Below are 19,808 nucleotides of genomic sequence, written 5' to 3' on the forward strand. Positions count from 1 at the left end.
GTCTCTGAATTCAGGTGGGATAGGTTCAATATCATATTTTGACACTTGTGGCATTGTTTTCATTTTCTTCAGCTTCAGTCTGAACTTGCATATGAAAAATTGATGATCTGTTCCACAGTCTGTCACTAACCTGGTTTTGGTTAATGACATTGAGCTTTTCTACCCTCCCTTCCCACAAATGTAGTCAATTTGATTTCTGTTATTCCATCTGGTGAGGCCCATGTGTATAGTCATCTTTTTTGTTGTTTAAAAAAGGTATTTGCAATGAAGCAGTCACTGGTCTTTGAAAATTCTCTAATGTGATACCCAGCTGCTGACCTTTTGGTTAGTAGTTGAGCGTTCAACCATTGCACCACTAGGGCTTCCTCTTGCCTTAAAATAAGGTTTAACAACAACAAAAAAAGACTTAATAAAAATCATGCACTGATTTCAGTGTACCTATAAATCTGACCAAAAGACATAGGAGCAGTTTTTTGCTAACCCAGGGACTGCAAATGTGCCTATGAAGTGTGTACTAAAACCATGTCTTTCAACTATTTAATAAAATTTGTCTTCTGAATTGTTTCTTCTTTATCTCTAAAAGCATTCCTCCCATAAAAATTACACAACATTTTCCATATAGTTTGGTTTAAAACCCTCTTGCTGTTGCCTATGTTATTCATGTTTTCTGTGTCTTCTTCACAAAGACGATGTCCTACGTGTCTTAATTGTATTTGTTTGTGTTTTTGCAGTTTTTGGTTTCTGAGTTCATCCAAGCATCTCAGTTCTTCTTGATGCTTCATTAGAACTTGCCTCATTAGCATTAATTAGTGTTCATGCCTAGCTGCTTCCATTTCTGCCTCTAGTTTCTCTTTGGCTTCTCTGATGTTTCTATCCTGCTCACGCTGCTGCTTTCCCATTTCATCAAGAGCCATCCATCCAGATGCATACTCAAATTCAAATGTCCTAGGCTGAGCAAAACATGGAAACTGCTGTCCTTGTGATATTGTTCAGTTTCTGGATGAGCATTTCTGGTAAGCCATCTTCATCATCAATCTGCTCCATGGGCTCCACAATGACAGGACGAGGGGTGGTTGTTAGCAAGAACGCTCCGTCACCACATCTTTCAAGAGCCTTTCATGCATGAGGCTTTGAGGCAAACTCTACGTTTGCAATTTCAGCCCGTGTTCTGGATTCCAGGCGGATGAAGCTGATGCCACGGTCCTGGTTGATGAAGACCTCGCTTGGCTCGCCCTCCTCGGTGATGTGGATGGGCAGGTTCCCTACCAAGAGACATTGGCACTGGGTGTTGTTTTCTCACCATGTTTTAGGAAACTCTTTTATGTCTATGGTGAATCCAATCTCCTCTTCCAGGTGGTCTGCCGACCCGACGGCAGATTGCGCCTGTGCCCAGACAGACTGGAATGTGTCAGTGTGGGCTGGGTTTTTTTTCTATGCGTCCTTGCTTGGGGTTTCTTCTTAGCATCATCTTAACACGTTCTTCTAGTTATATATGAAATGATAACTATCTGTAGAAATAAAATGAACACCGAGAAAGAGGAAGCCCAGGAAACATAGCCGGCTGCAGTGCCTTCATAGACTCACAATGGCTCTGCCAAAAGCTGCAGTTAGTAGGAAAAAGACAATGATTGCTGTTTTAAGTCTTGGGGCAGTATGTCATGCAGCAAAAGCTAACCTGTATAAAACCTCAATGCTCTTTATTGAGCTGTTGTTGAATAGTTTTTGACGATGATGATAATGATGACAAGAAAAATAATTTTAAAAAAATTTATAAAAGACACTTTTGTTTTGTAAAACAAAAGGGTAAGTGAACATCATTTCTACATCCCAAGTTCAGGAAGGAAGAAGCCCACCATTCACTGAAGACATTGGCAAGGGACAAAGCTGCAAGAATGGATGGAATACAATTTGAAATCTTTCAATAAACTCATGCAGCACTGAAGACACTCACTCACCTATGTCAAGACATTTGGAAGACAGCTACCTGGCCAACTGATTGAAAGAGATCCATATTTGTGTCCATTCCAAAGACAGGTGAGCCACTGGAATGTGGAAACCATCAACTAAAACCATATGCACGTCAAATTTTGCTGAAGATAATTGAAGAGGCTGCAACAAAACATTGACAAGAAACTGCCAGAAATACAAGTCCAATCCAAAAGAGGATGTGGAACAAGGAATATCACTGATGACATCAGATAGAAAGCTCTTGACTGAACACAGAGAATACCAGAATGATGTTTATCTGTGCTTTATTGACTAAGCAAAGGCTTTCCACTGTGTGAATCATGACAAGCTATGGATAGCATTGTGAAGAATGACAATTCCAGAACACTTAATTGTTCTCATCAGAAACCTGCTCACACACCAAGAGGCAGAACAAGGAAACACTGAATGGTTTAAAATCAGGAAAGGTGTATATTAGGGTTTTATTCTTTTGTCAAATTTACTTCATTTTGATGCTAAGCAAATAATCTGAGAAGCTTGATTATATGAAGAAAAATGTAGTGTCAGAATAGGAGGAAGAGTCATGAACAATTTATAATATGCAGATTACACAACTTTGCTTTCTGAATGTGAAGAGGACTTAAAATACTTGCTGATGAAGATCAAAGACCACAGCCTTCAGTATGGATTGCACCTGAATGTAAAAAAAAAACAAAATCCTTACAACTGGACCAATAAATAACAATGATAAATGGAGAAGAGATTGAAGTTGTCAAAAAAGTCATTTTGCTTAGATCAACTATCATCACTTATGGAAGCAGCAGTCAATAAATCAAATGATGTACTGGATTAGGTAAATCTATTGCACAAAACCTCTTTAAAGTAAAGTTTTCAAGAGCAAAGATGTCAGTTTGAGGACTAAGGTGTGCCTGACCCAAACCTATGATATTTTCAATAGCCTTATATGCATGTGAAAGTGGGACAATGAATAAGGAAGATTGCAGAATAATTGATGCATGTGTTGGAGAAGAATATTGAAAGTACCATGGCCTGCCAGAGAAAACAAATCTGCGTTGGAAGAAATCCAGCCAGAGAGCTCCTTAGAAGCCAGGATGGCAAGACCTCATATCTGATACTTCAAAAATATTATTAGGAGGGACCAGTCCCTGGAGAAGGACATCATGGAGGGTCAGCAAAAAGGGGGAAGATTCCCAAAAAGATGGATTGACACAGTGGCAGTAGCAACGAGCCCAAGTGTAACAACAATTATGAGGATGTCACAAGACTACGAAGTGTTTCATTCTACTGTGTATATTGTAGATATCACTATAAGTTGGAACTGACTTGACAGCACCTAACAACAACGACAAATTGAAAAGTTTCAAACTATTATATTCAAATAAATTGGAAAGCACCAGAGTTCAAAGATTTTTGGTTTATACACAGTTGTTGCTAGTTGTTGTTGTTGTTAGGTATTGTCAAGTTTGTACTGACTCATAGCGACCTTATGCACAACAGAACAAAACACTCCCCAGCCCTGCATTGTAAAGTAAAATCTTTTGCAAAATTTTACTTGCATGTGATATTAATGATATATTATACACAGTAGAGTCTATTATTTGTCTTCAACAAATCCAAATAACTCTATCTCAAGCTTTTGTACTGGGGATTGTTAATATTTCTATCTGTCTCTCATTATGTCAAAACAGTAGGAGATGTCAATTTGTCGTGGTGCCATGCCAGTTCTGAATTTACAAGTAGATGTTGGTTTAGAACGTCTTGGGACTTTGCCATATAAGAAAAACTCATCCAGGAACAACTTTCATCAAAGGTAGCTTTTATACAGGAGCTAACAGTAGTTTATTTCTGATCCAACTAGTCTTCTCTGAAACCTGCTCAACTCTATGTTATGCATAGAAGAGATTTTAAATGAATTGGGTAATAATATCATTCTAATATTTACCTTGAGAAAATGTAAGTAAAATATATTTCTTTCGGCTTGTATTCCAAAAGTATGTTTTGGAATAAGATGGGAAGAAAATGGAGACTAACAAAGAAAAGCAGAAAAGGGGATGTGACACTCTCAATAATTTGGCATATTCATGTATTTTGTGACCAATGGGGGCATCCCTGGTCACCTAGACTAGTTTCTTCATTGGCTGTTGTGAGTGAAGTTATAGCCAAACACATGCCTTCTTACTGTAAAATATATTTCCTCTTACTAATTATTTAAAATGTAATCAGCTCAGGGCAAGAAAAAGTTTGTTACCTCCCAGCAGAAGAAGAAATATGTTATAATTCTACAATCAGACATGAAAGACATCTCAGAATGAATCTGGTAAAACTTCCCACCTAATACTGACATCCTTTCCAGCATTAGTCCTCCACACCCTACTTGAATTCTTCAAGTATTAGGGAAATCACAGTTTCCTGAGACAGCCCAAACTATTTTGAGCACCTATAATTGAGATAAAGATTTTTTTCATATTAAGCTGAAATCTATCTCCCACCCACTGAGTCAAATTTTGCTTCTAGAACCACACACAACACATTCTCTCCCTCTTCTGCAGTTTGGTATTGTGTGTACGAGCCTAAATTTTGGAATCAGTCACATTTGAATTCAATTGTCAACTCTTTCCCTTGCCAGCAGGGTCACCTTGAGCAAGTCTACCTGGCAAAGAATCAGCATTCTCAATCATAAAACTCAGTAACAATAATAATAATAATACCTGTTTCATAGAGTTGTTGTGAAACTTAAATACAAGTTGTCATTGATTACAAATCATGATAATCCCACATGTGTCAAAGTAGAACTGTACTCCATGTGGTTTTCAATGAATGATTTTGGAGGGGAGAAATTGCCAGGTCTTTGTTCCAAGAACTCAAACATCTAACTTTGGTTAGCAGCCAAGTGCTTAACCATTTGTACCACCAAGGAACTCTGACAGTTAGAAAAGGTAACATATAAAGTGCATACCCCAGGGACTAACACATATCACATTATCAATACATGGAAGATATCATGATTGTTCTGCTTTATAGGTGTTTGAAAACACCCTTATTTTAGTCTTCTCCAAACTGAGCATCTCCTTCTTTAATCATACTTCAGAAAATTATAAAATCATTCTTTTCTGAATCTAGATACTGTATTTGTTTACGCTTTAAGGTTGCAGTTAAATAGGATCTTGTTTAAATGACACTTGGCTAACACCCTCTGATACAAATGACAATTGACTTATTGTCAGAAACAGGAAGGAATTTCCTCTATGTGATAAAACTAGATTGAAAAACAAGGCATGACTCATCTGATCTACTTCACCATGAACTATCACTCCTGACTATATTCTACTTTTAAAACACTGGCTGCTGGCTTTGGGATAAGAACTGGACTTCTAACCAAAAGGTCAGTGGTTCATACCCACAAATCCCTCCTGGGAAACCCTACACAGGGTCACTATGAGTTGGAACCAACTCAATGACAGTGAACAACATATTTTTAGAATATATAGTCTAATTTACTGATAATGATCCACGACTTCAATATGGATTACACCTCAACACCAAGAAACCAAAAATCCTCACAACTCGACAAATCAGCAACATCATGATACATGAAGAAAAGATTGAAATTGTCAAAGAATTAATTTTACTTGGGTCCACAATCAACATACTTGGAAGCAGCAGTCAAATACATCAAGCAACATATTGCATTGGGCAAAGCGTCTGCAAAAGACCTCTTGGAAGTGTTTAAAAACAAAGATGGCATGTTGAAGACTAAGGTATATCTGACTCAAGTCATGGTATTTTCAATCACCTCATATGCATACAAAAGCTGGACAATGTATAAGGAAGACTAAAGAAGATATGATGCTTTTGAATTATGGTATAGGTGAAGAATATTGACTATACCAGGGACTGTGAAAAGAACAAGTAATTCTGTCTTGGAAGAGGTACAGCTGTATTGGTCCTTAGAAACAAGGTTGGCAAGACTTCATCTCACATGCTTTGGACGTTTTATCTAGAGAAATCAGTACCTGGAAAGGGCATCATACTTGATAAGGTAAATGATCAGCAAAAAAGAAGACCCTCAACAAGATGGAATGATATAGGGGCTGTAACAACAGGTTCAAACATAACAATGATTATGAGAGTAGCACAGGACTGGACAGTGTTTCATTTGGTTGTACATAGGGTCACTGTGAGTCAGAGCTGACTCAACAGCACCTAATAACAATTTTTTTTTTTAAGTTTTTATTATGAATTGAGTGAAAGTTTACAGGGCAGATCATCAGTTTTACATTCAACAATTTATATGTATTTTGTTTTATCTCATTGATTGTAATTACCTCAGTGTAACATCATGTATCCCACATCCTCCTGGTGTTTCCTTTTTCCAATGCTTCCTTATTTCCTATCACTTCTGAATTTTGTCCCTTGAGTAAATGCTGCTCTTTTGATCTCAAATTGTTAATTATTCTAAGGTGTGTTTACCTTATGAGTGTTAGTGTTCCTCTTATATACTCATCCATTGTTTAGCTGACAATTGAGCCAGAGGGATGAGTTAAATTCCAGGGGGCATAAGAGCCATAGATTTAAGGGTTCCACCAATCTTGATCTGACCAGTTTTTGTTGTTAGGTGCCATCAAATCAGTATCAATTCATAGCGATCCTATGCACAACAAAGTGAAACACCTCCCAGTCCTGCACCAACCTCACAATCGTTGCTACATTTGAGCCCATTGTTGCTGCCACTGTGCCAATGTATCGCACTGGGGTCTCCCTCTTTTTCTCCAATTCTCCACTTTACCAAACATGATATCCTTCAAGGACTGGCCCCTCCTGACAATATGTCCAAAGTAAGTCTGGTATTTTTTTTTATGGTTTTGAGTGTAACAACAGCATAATTCTAAAGAACGTCTTTTTCTCACCCATCTGGTTTCCATGAGATGGACTGTTTGCTTTGGTTTCTAATTCCACCTTTCGTCTACCCCATGGAGTTAACCAGCCTCACCTTAAAAACCCTATAGAGGGTCACTGTGAGTCAGAACCAATACTTAACAACATAGAGGTAAAGTAAGTTACCTGATGCATGAGGCAATGACCACTAGTCCAAGTTTGTTTCTCTGTGTGGTGTGGTGGTGTAGGATCAGCACTGGACTATGATCGGCACTGGACCATAAGCTGCTCCTAGGAAACTCTATACAAGGTTGCTATGAGTCAGAATCAACTCAATGACACTTAACAATAACAACAAGACCAAGAGATATGGTCTCTTTATCCTTCCTTCTCCACCTAAACCAGTAAAAACTAGTTGACCTGCTGTTTTAAGAACTGGACTGCTAGATAAGGAATTAGCAAATTCATTTTGACATTCACATTAAGTTACATCCTCCAACCTCACCTTTACCTATAAGAGGTGATACTTTGGTTCACTAGCTACACACTTTCTTTTGTTTTAACTTGGTTCAAAACTCAAACAATGAAGAAGGGTGCTTCTTATTGGTCACTTCCAGAACCCAATGTGTTCTGAACATAAATGTGGAAACAGTCTAATCATCTGAATGCTGATGGTTGAGATAGCCTCAGATCTGCTCCGCCATCTGCCTGCCAGAAAGAAGTCTGGCGGGTTGTAGTATGTTTGAGTTCATTGTTGCAGTTGCTGTGTCGATAAATTTCACTGGAACCGTTCTCATTTCCATTGATCCTCTACTTTACAACACATGATTGTTTCATGATGATCAGTTTCGAAACAACTGATCAAACATAACAACAATTCATGAAGATGGCAGAGGACCAGGCAATATTTCATTTTGTTATACGTAAAGTAGCCAACTTGATGGCACTAATAAACAACAAGTTATAGCTTTTCTACAAGATCTTTTTTTTTCTCTTTACCAAATTGGAGTTTCATAAAATGATAACTCTACATCTATTAACTATAAATATGAATGTTCCTATATTCTGAAGATTTTTTTTTTTACTGACCTAAGGTACTGAGTCCTGGTGTGGTGCCATAGGATAAGCATTGGACTGCTAACCACGAGGTCAGTGATCCAAACCCACCAGCCACGCACTGGAAGCCCTATGCAAATTCACAATGAGTCAGAATTAACTAGCTGACAATAACAAGAGCAAGTCACTGAATTTATAAAAATTAGAAAATATTTATGACAGTTTGGGGTACCTGATTTGACTTCCTCTCCCTTTCTTCCTTTTATAAAATGCCCAATTGTCATAATCACTTTTCCCCTAAGTACCAGAGTTTCACAGCCCAATTTTCTTTATGGGTGACCATGTGACCAATGAGATGTAAGAAGTAACCTTTGGGAGAAACTTTTTAGTTTTCACAATTTTTTCATACTGGTAAATATATACTTTCTGACTGTAATTATGCATAAACAAGTAAACATAAGAAAAAAGATAAAAGACGAGGCAAATACAATAAAATATTAAGAGTGGTAATCTTGGTGTCCTGGTCCTGGTGTGGTGCCATAGGATAAGCGCTGGATGGAAAGGTGGGTTTGAACCACAAGGTCATGGGTTCAAACTCACCAGCTGTTTCTCAGAAACCCTATACAGAGTTGCTATGAGTCGGACCCAACTCGATGGCACTTCACAATAACAACTATCTTTGCATAGTGGGCCGTTGTTGTTGTTGTTGTTGTTATTAAGTGCCCTGGAGTCAGTTTCGATACTCATAGTGACCCTGTATCTGGTGAGTTTGAACCCACGACCTTGAGGGTCAAATCAAACTTGCAGTCTAAAGCTTATCTTACGGCGCCACATCAGGACTCCGATAGATTATATATGTTCTTCTCTGTTTCTATATTTTACAAATCTTCTATTAAAACAGATACTAGCTTTTGAATTAACAAAACCAACTTTATTTTTAAGAAATATAACTCAGAGAGTCAATTTTTTGTTGTAGTGGAGGAAATCAACCATACTGACATTTCATAGAACTTTCATTTATCTAAAAACTGAATATTTGTTATGCCATTATTACACAAAGGATGCTACATATTTTTCTACCCCCTGAGAATAGAAAAATGGGCATAACAGACTGAATTTATCCCAGGAAAAGTTAAAAATTAAAGCACTTTCTATCTGGTAAGAATTTCAGGAAACAGGACCTGAGGAGCTGTAGCTGTTTCCCATGTTTATCATTTAGTGAACTGACAAAGCGTGGGGTGCGGAGGAACTGTAGTTCTTTTCCAGGTTATTTCTCCTAGTGTCCTAGCATAATTGTAGAGTTTTACTAAACAGCAACATTTAAGGCTTTTGCACATCAAAAATACAGTTTTGTCTGTAAGGCCCTGACAAATAACTGTACATCTTGGGCCTAGAATGGAAAGTATTAATTAGAACTGAAATGTCTGAATGTTGCTTTAGTCCATTTAAAGAGACCTTAGATATGACAAGAGTCTAAATCTCCCCAAAATGACATCACTAACAGCGTGTGATTTATATATTGTGTTTATAAACCCATACTCTGAGGTGATAATTACTCTGAGATATCTTTAGCAAGGTATGCGTTGGGAACTAAAATTTATTCTTACATCTGTCTCACTAAGGAAAATATAAATTTTATTTTGGAAAGGAATAGCATTTTTTCTTTCAAAATTACTATTGTCATTAACTATGTATATTGTTGTTGGTGGTGTTAAGTGCCATACAGCCAGTTTTGTCTCATAGAGATGCTGTATAGGGTTTCCGAAGAACAGCTGATGAGTTTGAACTGCCGACTTTGTGATTCAAACTGACCTTGCTGTCCAGTGTTTATCCTGCAGTGCCACACCAGGACTCCATAAATATATATTCAATATCTATCATATTTCAAGCAACTAGGAATATAAAAAATTACAAGGTGGTATTTGCTCTAAAAATAATTTAAAAGAAACTAAAATAATTTTTCTATCTAGTTTTGGAAACAAGACACATACATCAAGACAGAAATAATATGAAACAATGTGGTAAGAGCAAAGTGGTACAAGAGTTCTGTAGAGGGAAAGCCTGGGGCTGTGCAGACTAGCAAGGAGGGAGAAATTAAGTGAGCTTTCCTAGAAAAAGACAGGATGTTAGGTAAATGATAAGAAGAGAGGAACATCAGAAAGGTGCCTGAATATGAATCAAAACTCAGATATAGACCATGGGACATGTTTAAAAGGCTATCTCTAGAAGAACTTCAAAATAGGGGAAAAGCAATGAGCGATCAATTTGTAAAATTAAGCAATGGTGACATTGTGAAGGAAACTCCTCACCCTGAGGAAGGGATTCTGATTTTATCCCTATCATGTGACTGTTACAATTACCTGGTACTCTGGACTCAGACAGACAAAGTCATGATCTCAGCTCCTCTATTTTATTGCTGTGTGACCGTTGACATAATTTTTTGTTTGTTTGTTTTATCTTTTTCTCTTCCTTTCCTTCTTTCCTTGGTTCCTTATTTCCTGTTTGTTTGTTTGCTTTCTTAGTTTGGGTTGACTTTCCTTTTCTAATTTTTTCATCATGAAAATGTTCAAAGATATACAAAAGAGAAAGTTCTACAATGAATCCCCATGTACCTATTACTCCCCTGCAATAACCATCAATGTCTCACCTATCTTTCTTCATAGATTGATTCCTCTAAACACTTCCCATTCCCTCGCCTGTTGCCTGAGACTCAAGATATTTTAGTATCTGGAGGAGCCCTATGTGTGGCCCCTTTTTAAAGGGCCCCTGCTGGTGGAGGAGTTAGGAAAGGAAGGTGTCATCAGGACGTCTGGAAAAGACCTATGTAAAAACATTATTGTCTTTCTACTCCAAAAACTAGGGTCCCAACATGGACATCATGCTTTAAAAGGTCAGCTGCCTGCCCACCTTCAACTATTCCCTTTCTCATTAGTCCCTCATAACCTGGAACTCATCAGTAATTCTTTGCACAAACAGCTTATGAGCTTTTTCAAGGCATGTGTGAACTGTTCCTTCCCAGGGTCTATCCCAAACCCTTTAAGTGCACCACTAAATTCTAAGGGTGGTCAATTGACTGATTAAAAGTGAATGTAGTTAGAAGGTCCTGGAGAGAGTGGGAGAAAATGTGGACTAATACTCAAAATTATTTTAAAATATTAGGTTTACTGGTCAAAAAGAGACTGCAGAGTGACTATGTGCTGAAGACTGGGGGTGGGGGTGGTGGTATAGGAGGCAGGCTTGCAGGGTATACCCTTTGGTTGGTTGATGATGCATGGAGGGGATTGGAACCATGGTAATGAAACGATATACGATAGAATGAATGTAAAACTAATGTTCTCCCATGTAAACTATCATATAATTCACAATAAAACATTTAAAAAGAGAGTGAGAGACTGCAGGAAGTGCAGACTATGATCTTTGGTCATCCTTTAGGTCTGGGACTGAACTCACCCTCGTGACTCAATTTCCAGTCAAGCAGTAGATAGGTATATAGTAGAAGTAACAACACTAGTGAGGTATGCACACCATGGAATGGTCAACCATTCAAAATCAAAATGGCAGCATTTACCTAAGGACAACATTCAGAAGGCTTGGGAACGAAGGTTGAATATAAACAAGAGTCATAGGGTGAAAGTGGGATAAATGAAGTTACATGGTAGGATGGCAATCATCGAAATGAAATTAAGTATATGAATTGTTTCATTTAAAACTGATTTTCTGTAAACCTTCACTTAATCCACAGTAAAATGTTTAAAAAGAAAGTAAATGTGGAATGAGTCCATGCATATATATATCAGGAAACTCCTTACGATACTAGAAAAAAAGATTCCCTCTTCTCCCAGAAGAAGACGAACTTTCATTTGTTCTTGCCCTATATCACACAAATTTTAGGAGTAGACCTCTGGAAGTAAGGGACAGCTACAATCTTTATCGGTGTTCTTAAATTTAAATTTATTCCACTGTTAAGTCCCATTGTCAAATCAGCTCATAGACTGCTAAAGGGCCAGATCAATATGTTGGAATCCCCAAAAGAGCTCAAGAAAGGCTACACATGAAGCAATTAAGTTGGTAATACGACTGGCACCAGAAGAACAGATTTGCATTGAGCAAGGCTCAAACATCCATGAACTACACATCTATTGGTGAACAAATATTTTCCAGAAGTTTATCAGAAAATTAAAGGAAGCCCTTTCCCTCTTCCTCAGTCTATTCTATCCTCTCACTGGATCCACCTAAGAATAATACCTCCACTCTAGAAACCTTTCCTGTCCCTAATTCCAAGACAAAGAAAACTTGTCTTACCCAGAAACCTCCTGAGGGCCACCTGTGGATGCTTCTGTATAAAACAGGATTCTTGTATATGAACATACATCATTTTTGAAGGAGGGAAGTTATAGGAGTAATACCTATAACCTATGTTCTACAATTTAGCCATTAAAGTGTGTGTAGGATGCAGGTTGGGGCAGTGGTGGTGCATGGCCGGTAAATAAAAGTAGGACAGCCCACGAGAATCATTTGAATTTTTTATTACTCTGTGGATAATATGTGGTTTCATTTAAATAAGAACACAATCTCCATTAACTAAATTTGTAAAAGCAATAACTCCAACACTCACAGCTAGTGCCCCAGTAAGGAATTTTTAGACACATCATTGCTACTTTGAAATTAAGAGTGAATCAGTCCTGTGGAGTTAATTACCAGTAAATATAACTTAAAGTAGGTCTCCCACATGGCGCTGAGCCCGTGTAAGGTAGTTCTTAACCTTAGCTAGCAAGATTGATAAGATACACACTTGAAAACACAAGTTCTTATGTGTGACAATTGTTTATAGGAGCAGTGGGAGGAATATTTTATAGCATCCACAGTGGGAATTAAGGGTAAATATCTCGTTAAGGAAGATCTTTCTAGTAGAAATTTAGAAAAATGTCTCTCCTCCCCCAATAAGAGAAAAATCCTCAGCTCTGTGCTATGTTGTAGCTTCTTCCTTAAATAACTTGTGTTTACAGACAGGAAATTATATCTATTTTTTAATGTATTGGAGTATGGCTCTGGTTAATTACATAAAGTAGGAATAATTTTATAAACTAGAAATACAATTATGTAAAGCCAACACAAAAAAAAGTTATTTTTATCAGCAAAGCTTTCAAATACCCCATCTTCCATTATCTGGTCTTCAAGAAGTCATACAGAAAGCCAGAGAAAGAAGAAAAAAACGCGGAGAAATAGTTGTCTGAACTTTAATATTGGAATCGAGGAAAATGGGAGCAGATGAAACCTTAATAACAAATAAATGGTGCATGCACAAAGTGGATAGATTAATAAAACGACTGCTGATCTATAATTGGTGAAAAACATAGTTGGGGTTTTTCCCATAAACATGTGAGTTTCCTGCAACTTCTATATTTATCTAAACACACAAGTGTTTTTGATACATTGGTGGTTTAAAATGTTCAGGTGAAGTACAACAAAAGTAAATAGTGTTTGTTCCCAATTCACCACATTTATGAAGGTTGTATGGCCCCAAATTTGTAGTTAGTAATCAAGAGTACTGATAGATGATTATTCAAAATGACTTCCTTCCCAATTAGATTTCATAAAGTGGTTTCACATAAGTTTGCATTTCAAATATTTCTAAATAAATTTAGAACATCAAAGGTAAAAATAACAAACCTCAAATAATACATTTTAGAATAGTTCCCTGTTTGAGTTGTTCAATATATATAACTGAGTTTCTTACACCTCCTTCGGCAGACATGAGATTAATGTGAAGTGTCATGATAATATATATGAGCTATGTAGAAACAAACAGTGTGGCTTGTCTAAACTCTAAAAGAACACAAGTGGCTTTGCAGAGCCAAACTATATATATCATTGATTCATCTTGACTGTGGTTCCATTAGCAAGATAAAGTCCCAACCTGGGGTTTTCTCATAAATTAGGTCAAGGTAGAAGAACTCTAGGTAGCCAGAGGTGTCTCTGTGTCTCTTTTCAAATAATTGAAGGCTACTTCTTCTGGTGTCTGGAAGAAGTAAAATGTCCAGTGGTCTTTATCTAATGGGTATTGCTTTTGTATACCACATGCCCAATAAGTTCTAGCATCTAGGAGCATGCAATAGCAGCTAATTTTAGCTATACAATCATAGTATTTTTAGTGTGTAATTATATCATGTGCATTGAGATATTTTAAATATTAAAGACAAAGCAGAAAGACATTTTCCTTGGCAACCATTATAGTACAAAATGTTCAAAGCTGCAATCACACTCATAAGGCAAGTAAATTGGTTACAAAATGAGGGTAGCAACAAGTCTTCATGCTATAGAAAATGTGAAATCTGTCCCTAAAATAGATAATCCCTTATTTGTTTTCAAAATTTGGTTGCTGGCTCAGACAACCTATTATCAAAGTAGAAATATTTCACTTTAACGTTCTATGCCTGTTTTCAGTCTTGGGAACACAAAAAGCTACTAAAATAATAAATTTATGTAGTTTGGGGTTTTTTTTTTTTCCTCACTGGCTAAATTCCTATAGGGGAATTACTTTACTTTATAAAACCCTTTGAGAATAAAAGGGTTTGAGGTCTTAATGGTAACTCCTACGAGTGTGTTCAACTGCGTCTTCACTCTTTCAGGTAAATATATGCAAAGGCTAAATTATAACAGAGGCATCATCAAACAAAGATACTTTCTAATACAGTTCTTAAAGTATGATTTCCTTCCTCAATATTATTTCCTTTGGCTCATGCACACTCAAGGCGCTTCATACGTAAGACGATGAAAGTGGAAATGGTAATAATGGGATCAAAGCTCTTTTTCAAAAGCAAACTGCATTGAAATATATTAAAGTCTTTCCTAATGCCAGTTTGCAAGTTCGCGAAGTCTCTGGCGTAGCACATAAATAAAGGGTAAAAATCAAATGGCCATCCGAAAAGACTTGGGGACCACATTTTTAGAGAGACCTTGGTTCAGGTACCCCACTGGGGTCGAAAGCAAAATTTTCGCACTGGTTTATTGGGCTTAGCCGTTCAAGTCTTTGGGGTAGTGGACACTTTGTGAGCGAAGGAGGCAAGGGTGGCCAAGGAAAGTTGAAAGCCAGAAATCTCTGCCTCCGTCGAACCACACCTGGTCACCAGTGCTGGCCGGCAGCGCGGTTGCCCAGCTGCGCTTGAGACACAGCTGGCACTGCAGTGGCGGCGGCGGCTGCAGCCGCAGCGTCGCCAACGCCTGGCAGGACGGAGCGCACCGAGCGGCGGAACTCCTCGTTCCTCCACGTGTAGAGCAGCGGGTTGAGAGCTGACAGGGCGCAGCACAAGAGCCAGCTGGCCGCCTGCACGCCCCAGGGCACCGGCAGCGAGAAGCCGCTTACCAGGCTCACCCACACCAGCGGCTGCGTGGCCAAGAGGAAGACGCAGCAGAGCAGCAGCACCGAGAGCCCGCTGAGACGCCTCTGCGCCCGCCGTGGGTGCAGCGCAGGCGGCAATGGCTGGGCCTGCGCTGGGTGCGCTGTGCCGCCGGGGCCAGGCGCGTGCTGGGCCCCGGGGAAGGCGGCTGCAGCAGCGGCACACCCAGGCAGCTGGTGCAGCAAGTGGAAGTTGAGGACGCTGACCCGCTTGACACTGACGCGCACGCGGCGCACGATGCCCAGGTAGCAGTGCAGCAGCAGCGCCGTCTGCGCCAGGAGCGCTGCCGCGGCCAGCAACGCCGGATAGTGGACACGCGGTGGCTCGGCGTCCGGGCGTGGTGCCCAGGGCGGGAGCAGCAGCACGAGGCCCAGGGCGAGCGCCCAGGACAGCCCCAGCATACCCGCCGTGTGGCGCCGTTGGTACAGCGCCTGGTAGGTGGCAGGCGCCCGAGTGATGAGCAGGTAGCGGTTCAGGGCCACAAGGCAGTGGGACAGGAGGGACACGGTGAGCCCGAGGCCCAGCAGCCCGCCCCGCAGCAGGCGGTAGCTACCCCCGGCGCCGTCCCAGTCCCCGGGGGGCTCCACGGAGCCCGCGGGCAGGAGCCCAAGCACCGCCTCCTGCGGCATCCAAAGGGCGCAAACGCTGAGGTCCGCGGCGCAGCCGTTCACGATGAAGGCGTTGCTGGTGGTCTGAAGCTTTCGGAAGGACGACACGAGATAGATGACCATGCCGTTGGCCAGCGTGCCCCCGATGGCCAGACCTGAGTACAGGAGGGACACGGGGATTCGCCGGCCCGCCCACGACTCCTCTTCTTCACAGAGCAGCAACAGCGATCCCCCGGTGGTGGAGGAGGTTGACGTGGAGGAAGAGTTGATCATTCTGGCCAACTCTTCACACCTCGCTAGCTAGCGTTGGCTTCTTGCAGTACGGCCCATCGTGACACTTGTCTGCCTGGAGGGCAAAGACATTCCCCTCAGCCCTCTGCCACCGACACAAAGGACTGAAGCACAATAATGGGCTGGGGGATGGGGAGAGAAGGAGCTTGAGGAGAACGGGGGTGGCAGATGACAGGTGCCTGCCTCGGAAATGTCTCCTGTGCCAGGGGAAAGAAAGGCCTCTTTGCATTCAGCAGGCACCTGGGAAGCCCCAGAACAGAACCTTTTTCCTCTTTTCCCCCAATACGCAAATATATACATGCACACACACAGTCAAAGCTATTGGCAGCTGGAGCTCCTAGTTTTCAGAAGAAGGCAGGGATATTCCCTGCTGGGGGAAAGTGCCAAGGAAAAAGGGGTGGAGGGTACCTTGCTTTAGGGTTGTTCCTAAGCTTTTGGTAGTAGAGGGAGGGATGACAGAAAATACCTCCTTAGTAGCAGCATCTGTGGTCCAGAAAGCAACAGGAAGAACTCAGCTGGGATCAGTGCCAGGAACAAGTGCCCGCTTCTCCCAAGCAGTATCCACATGCATGGTCCGAGCTAGGAACCACCAGCTGCAGGGAGTCTTACAGCTGGCAGCAGCACTGGGGAAAGGAAAGTGGAGAGCTGCAAACCCAGACGGGCAGGCAGGCAGGCAGGCAGGCAGGCAAGCAGGTAGACAGCAGCAAGGATGCTCAAAAGCAGAATCTAAGCTTCAGAGGAGCAGCATCCTGTGCTCAGAAGCATGAGTGGTGGCTGATGTGGTGAACCTACCCAAAGCTCACTTGTGCTCAGTTCTACATCACCCCAAGAAAAAGGCAGTCCTTCCACACTTGGCATGAATTATTCAATAGCTTCTAACTTGTGAAAGGAAGAAGAATACCTTGCTTAGAAAGTCCTATAATTAACAAGTTTTGTTTTTGCTCTCTTTTTCTTTCTCTCTCTCACCTGTTTTTCATGCTGCTTCATTTGTCTTTCTCGCTCTCTCTTTTTTCTTTTTAATGTTAGAATAAAATTTAATATATCCCCAACACATTTTATCCCAGTCAGACACATTCTGGGGTAAGTTTTTTGTGAGATGCATGTACACTCTGAATACCCAGAACTGATCTCTTCCTTCCACATTTTGAGAAAATAGGACTTCTAGAGAGAAATTACTTGATATTCTAACTGAAATTCATTTTTCCCCCATTTGGTGAGGTGAAACATGGGTAATGATCCACAGAAAATCTCCAAGCCTCAATTTAAATAATAATTTCAGTATTTCCTGACCACCCAACTCTCCCCAAAATTTGACTTGTGTTTCAGTAAAGATGTTAAAAGTGGTATCAAATGGCAAAGCAAAGAAGCTACATAATGCACAGTATGAGCAACAAAGATGCTTCTTCACTTTAGAATTTTTTGTTTGTTTGTGGTTCCATTTTACTTAGGTATTTGCAGTCTGATGTTGGAGTCTTTTTGCATTCATTTTATCAATTCCGCATGGGAAATTTTTCATAAAAAAGTATCCTCCACCAAATAAATGATTTTTCACTGAGAAAATAATTTATTTGAAATTTTAATTCAATCTGAAGTGTGATTGTTGTTGTTAAGCACCGTGTCAAGTCAGTTCAAACTCATAGTGATCCTGTATGGGATTTCAGAGGAGTAGCTGGTGAGTCTGACCACTGACCTTGCATTTCAAACTGACCTTTAGGTCAAATGCTTATCCTGTGGCACCACACCAGGTGTCCTGTGAAGTATGATGATAGAATATAAAGGGGGGAAAGTAACAGATGGGATTTCAGGACACCAGGATTGTAAACTGCACATCCACCAGCTGGCCTTATAATGGATCATTTTCCTCTTGTCAAATTTGAAGTTTTGATTCTGATTTTCAAAGTCCTGTCTGTTCAAATTCTCTAAAATTCCCACTCATAAATTTGTCATTTCTCTTCTCCAGTTTCAACACTTGAAATATACCTCCTCGTCCTAATGTGGTATGCTGTGGGTTAATGAGCTACACTGCAAAGTTGGTTTGAACCACAAGGTCAGCAGTTCAAGCTCACCAACTAGTCCTCAGAAACCCTATACAGAGTTGCTATGGGTCAGAACTGATTCAACGACACTGAACAACAACAAAAATCTGACATATAAGGAACCCTAAGTAGCGTAGTTGTTTCGAATCGGCCTGCGAACCGCAAGGTAGGAAATTCAAAACTACCAGCTGTTCCGGGGGAGAAAGATGAGGCTTTCTGCTCCCATAAAGATTCACAGCCTCGAAAACCCTGTACAGGGTCACTATGAGTCAGAACTGACTCCATGGCACATAACAACAACAACAACAATGGCACAGTGATCAAGCATTTGGCTGTCAACCTAGAGGTCAGCAGTTCAAATCCATCAGCCAGTCTGTGGAAGAAAACTGTGGCAGTTGGCTTCCATAAAGATTACAGTCTTGGAAACCCTATAGGACAGTTCTACTCTGTCCTGAAGGTTAGATAGGAAGGCAGTGGGTTGGGTTGGGTTTTTTAAATCTAATGTAAATATAGTTCTGGGTCATACAGCAAGTACCCTTTCAGTCTGATTGTAGGGGTAATGCTTCAGGATGAAATACAAAGCACTTCTATTCTGTTTTCCTCTTTCTCCTTCAAAAACAGTACGCTTAGTTAATGACTCTTAACAAATCTGATAGGAGTAGGGTTAAACCTGAACTGATGGACTGAGCCCAGTTAGACTACATTTAAACGGGTTGGAGAGTTTAGAGACAAATCAGAGATTTGCTCTTTAGCGGGTTAAAGGTTTTGAAAGCAAATTTATTGATGTTAAGGAAAATTTTCCATCATCTTTATGCCTGTTGTCAAATGTCTTTATTGAAGCACACCAAGCACAGTGAGTGTGCAGGAGATTCTTCTGATCATTTATAATTAACATTTGTCATTGAAATAAAAAAAATGATCTCACATTAACTTAGTCTTAAGGACGTTCTATAGTAATGGGATATTTGAGCTCCAAGTCCTTAATCCCAGATGCTGCTACTTAATGTGTTGCCTATAAGATTGTTAACATGCCCACTGAAAGACTCCATATTGTCACACATACTTCTGGTAAGATGGGACATGCCTTCCTTAGCACTGACCTAACAGGGATTATGATAATTCTTATTTGGGTTTTTTTAGTTTTATGTTACTAAACTTAATACAGGGTGAGGATTTTTTCCAATCTTATTTCCAGAATCAGAATAGTGCTTGGTATACTGTTGTTGTTGTTAGGTGCCATCCAGTCAGTACCAACTCATAACGACCCTATGCACAGCAGAACGAAACACTTCCCAATCCTGGGCCAACCTCACTACTGTTGATACACTTGAATCCATCGATGCTGCTACTTGACCAATCCATCTCACTGGGGGTCTTCCTCTTTTTCTCTGACCTTCCATCTTACCAAACATGATATCCTTCTCCAGTCACTGGTCCCTCCTGACAATATGTCCGAAGTATGAGAGATGAAGTTTGGCCATCGTGGCCTCCAAGAAGCACTCTGGCTGCACTTCATCCAAAACAGATCTCTTGGTTCTTTTGGCAGTCCATGGCACTTTCAATATTCTCCTCCAACA

The 19,808-nt window shown here is 40.2% G+C and overlaps 1 protein-coding gene and 1 pseudogene across 1 annotated transcript; both read right to left on the reverse strand.

Annotated features, from left to right (window-relative positions):
* Nucleotides 1-600: 600 nt before the first annotated feature.
* Nucleotides 601-5,994, reverse strand: LOC102834331 (annotated as a pseudogene).
* A 9,028-nt stretch (nucleotides 5,995-15,022) lies between these two features.
* Nucleotides 15,023-16,950, reverse strand: GPR88 (G protein-coupled receptor 88). The gene is made up of 2 exons (XM_006830913.1): nucleotides 16,604-16,950; nucleotides 15,023-16,250 (listed from the first exon to the last, which is right to left on the reverse strand). The coding sequence occupies exon 2, from the start codon at nucleotides 16,175-16,177 to the stop codon at nucleotides 15,023-15,025; it is 1,155 nt and encodes a 384-aa protein (XP_006830976.1). The 5' UTR covers nucleotides 16,178-16,250; nucleotides 16,604-16,950.
* Between the last annotated feature and the right edge of the window lie 2,858 nt (nucleotides 16,951-19,808).

The sequence above is a fragment of the Chrysochloris asiatica genome, unplaced genomic scaffold (genome assembly GCF_000296735.1).
Source record: "Chrysochloris asiatica unplaced genomic scaffold, ChrAsi1.0 scaffold00002, whole genome shotgun sequence".
Lineage (NCBI taxonomy): Eukaryota > Metazoa > Chordata > Mammalia > Afrosoricida > Chrysochloridae > Chrysochloris > Chrysochloris asiatica.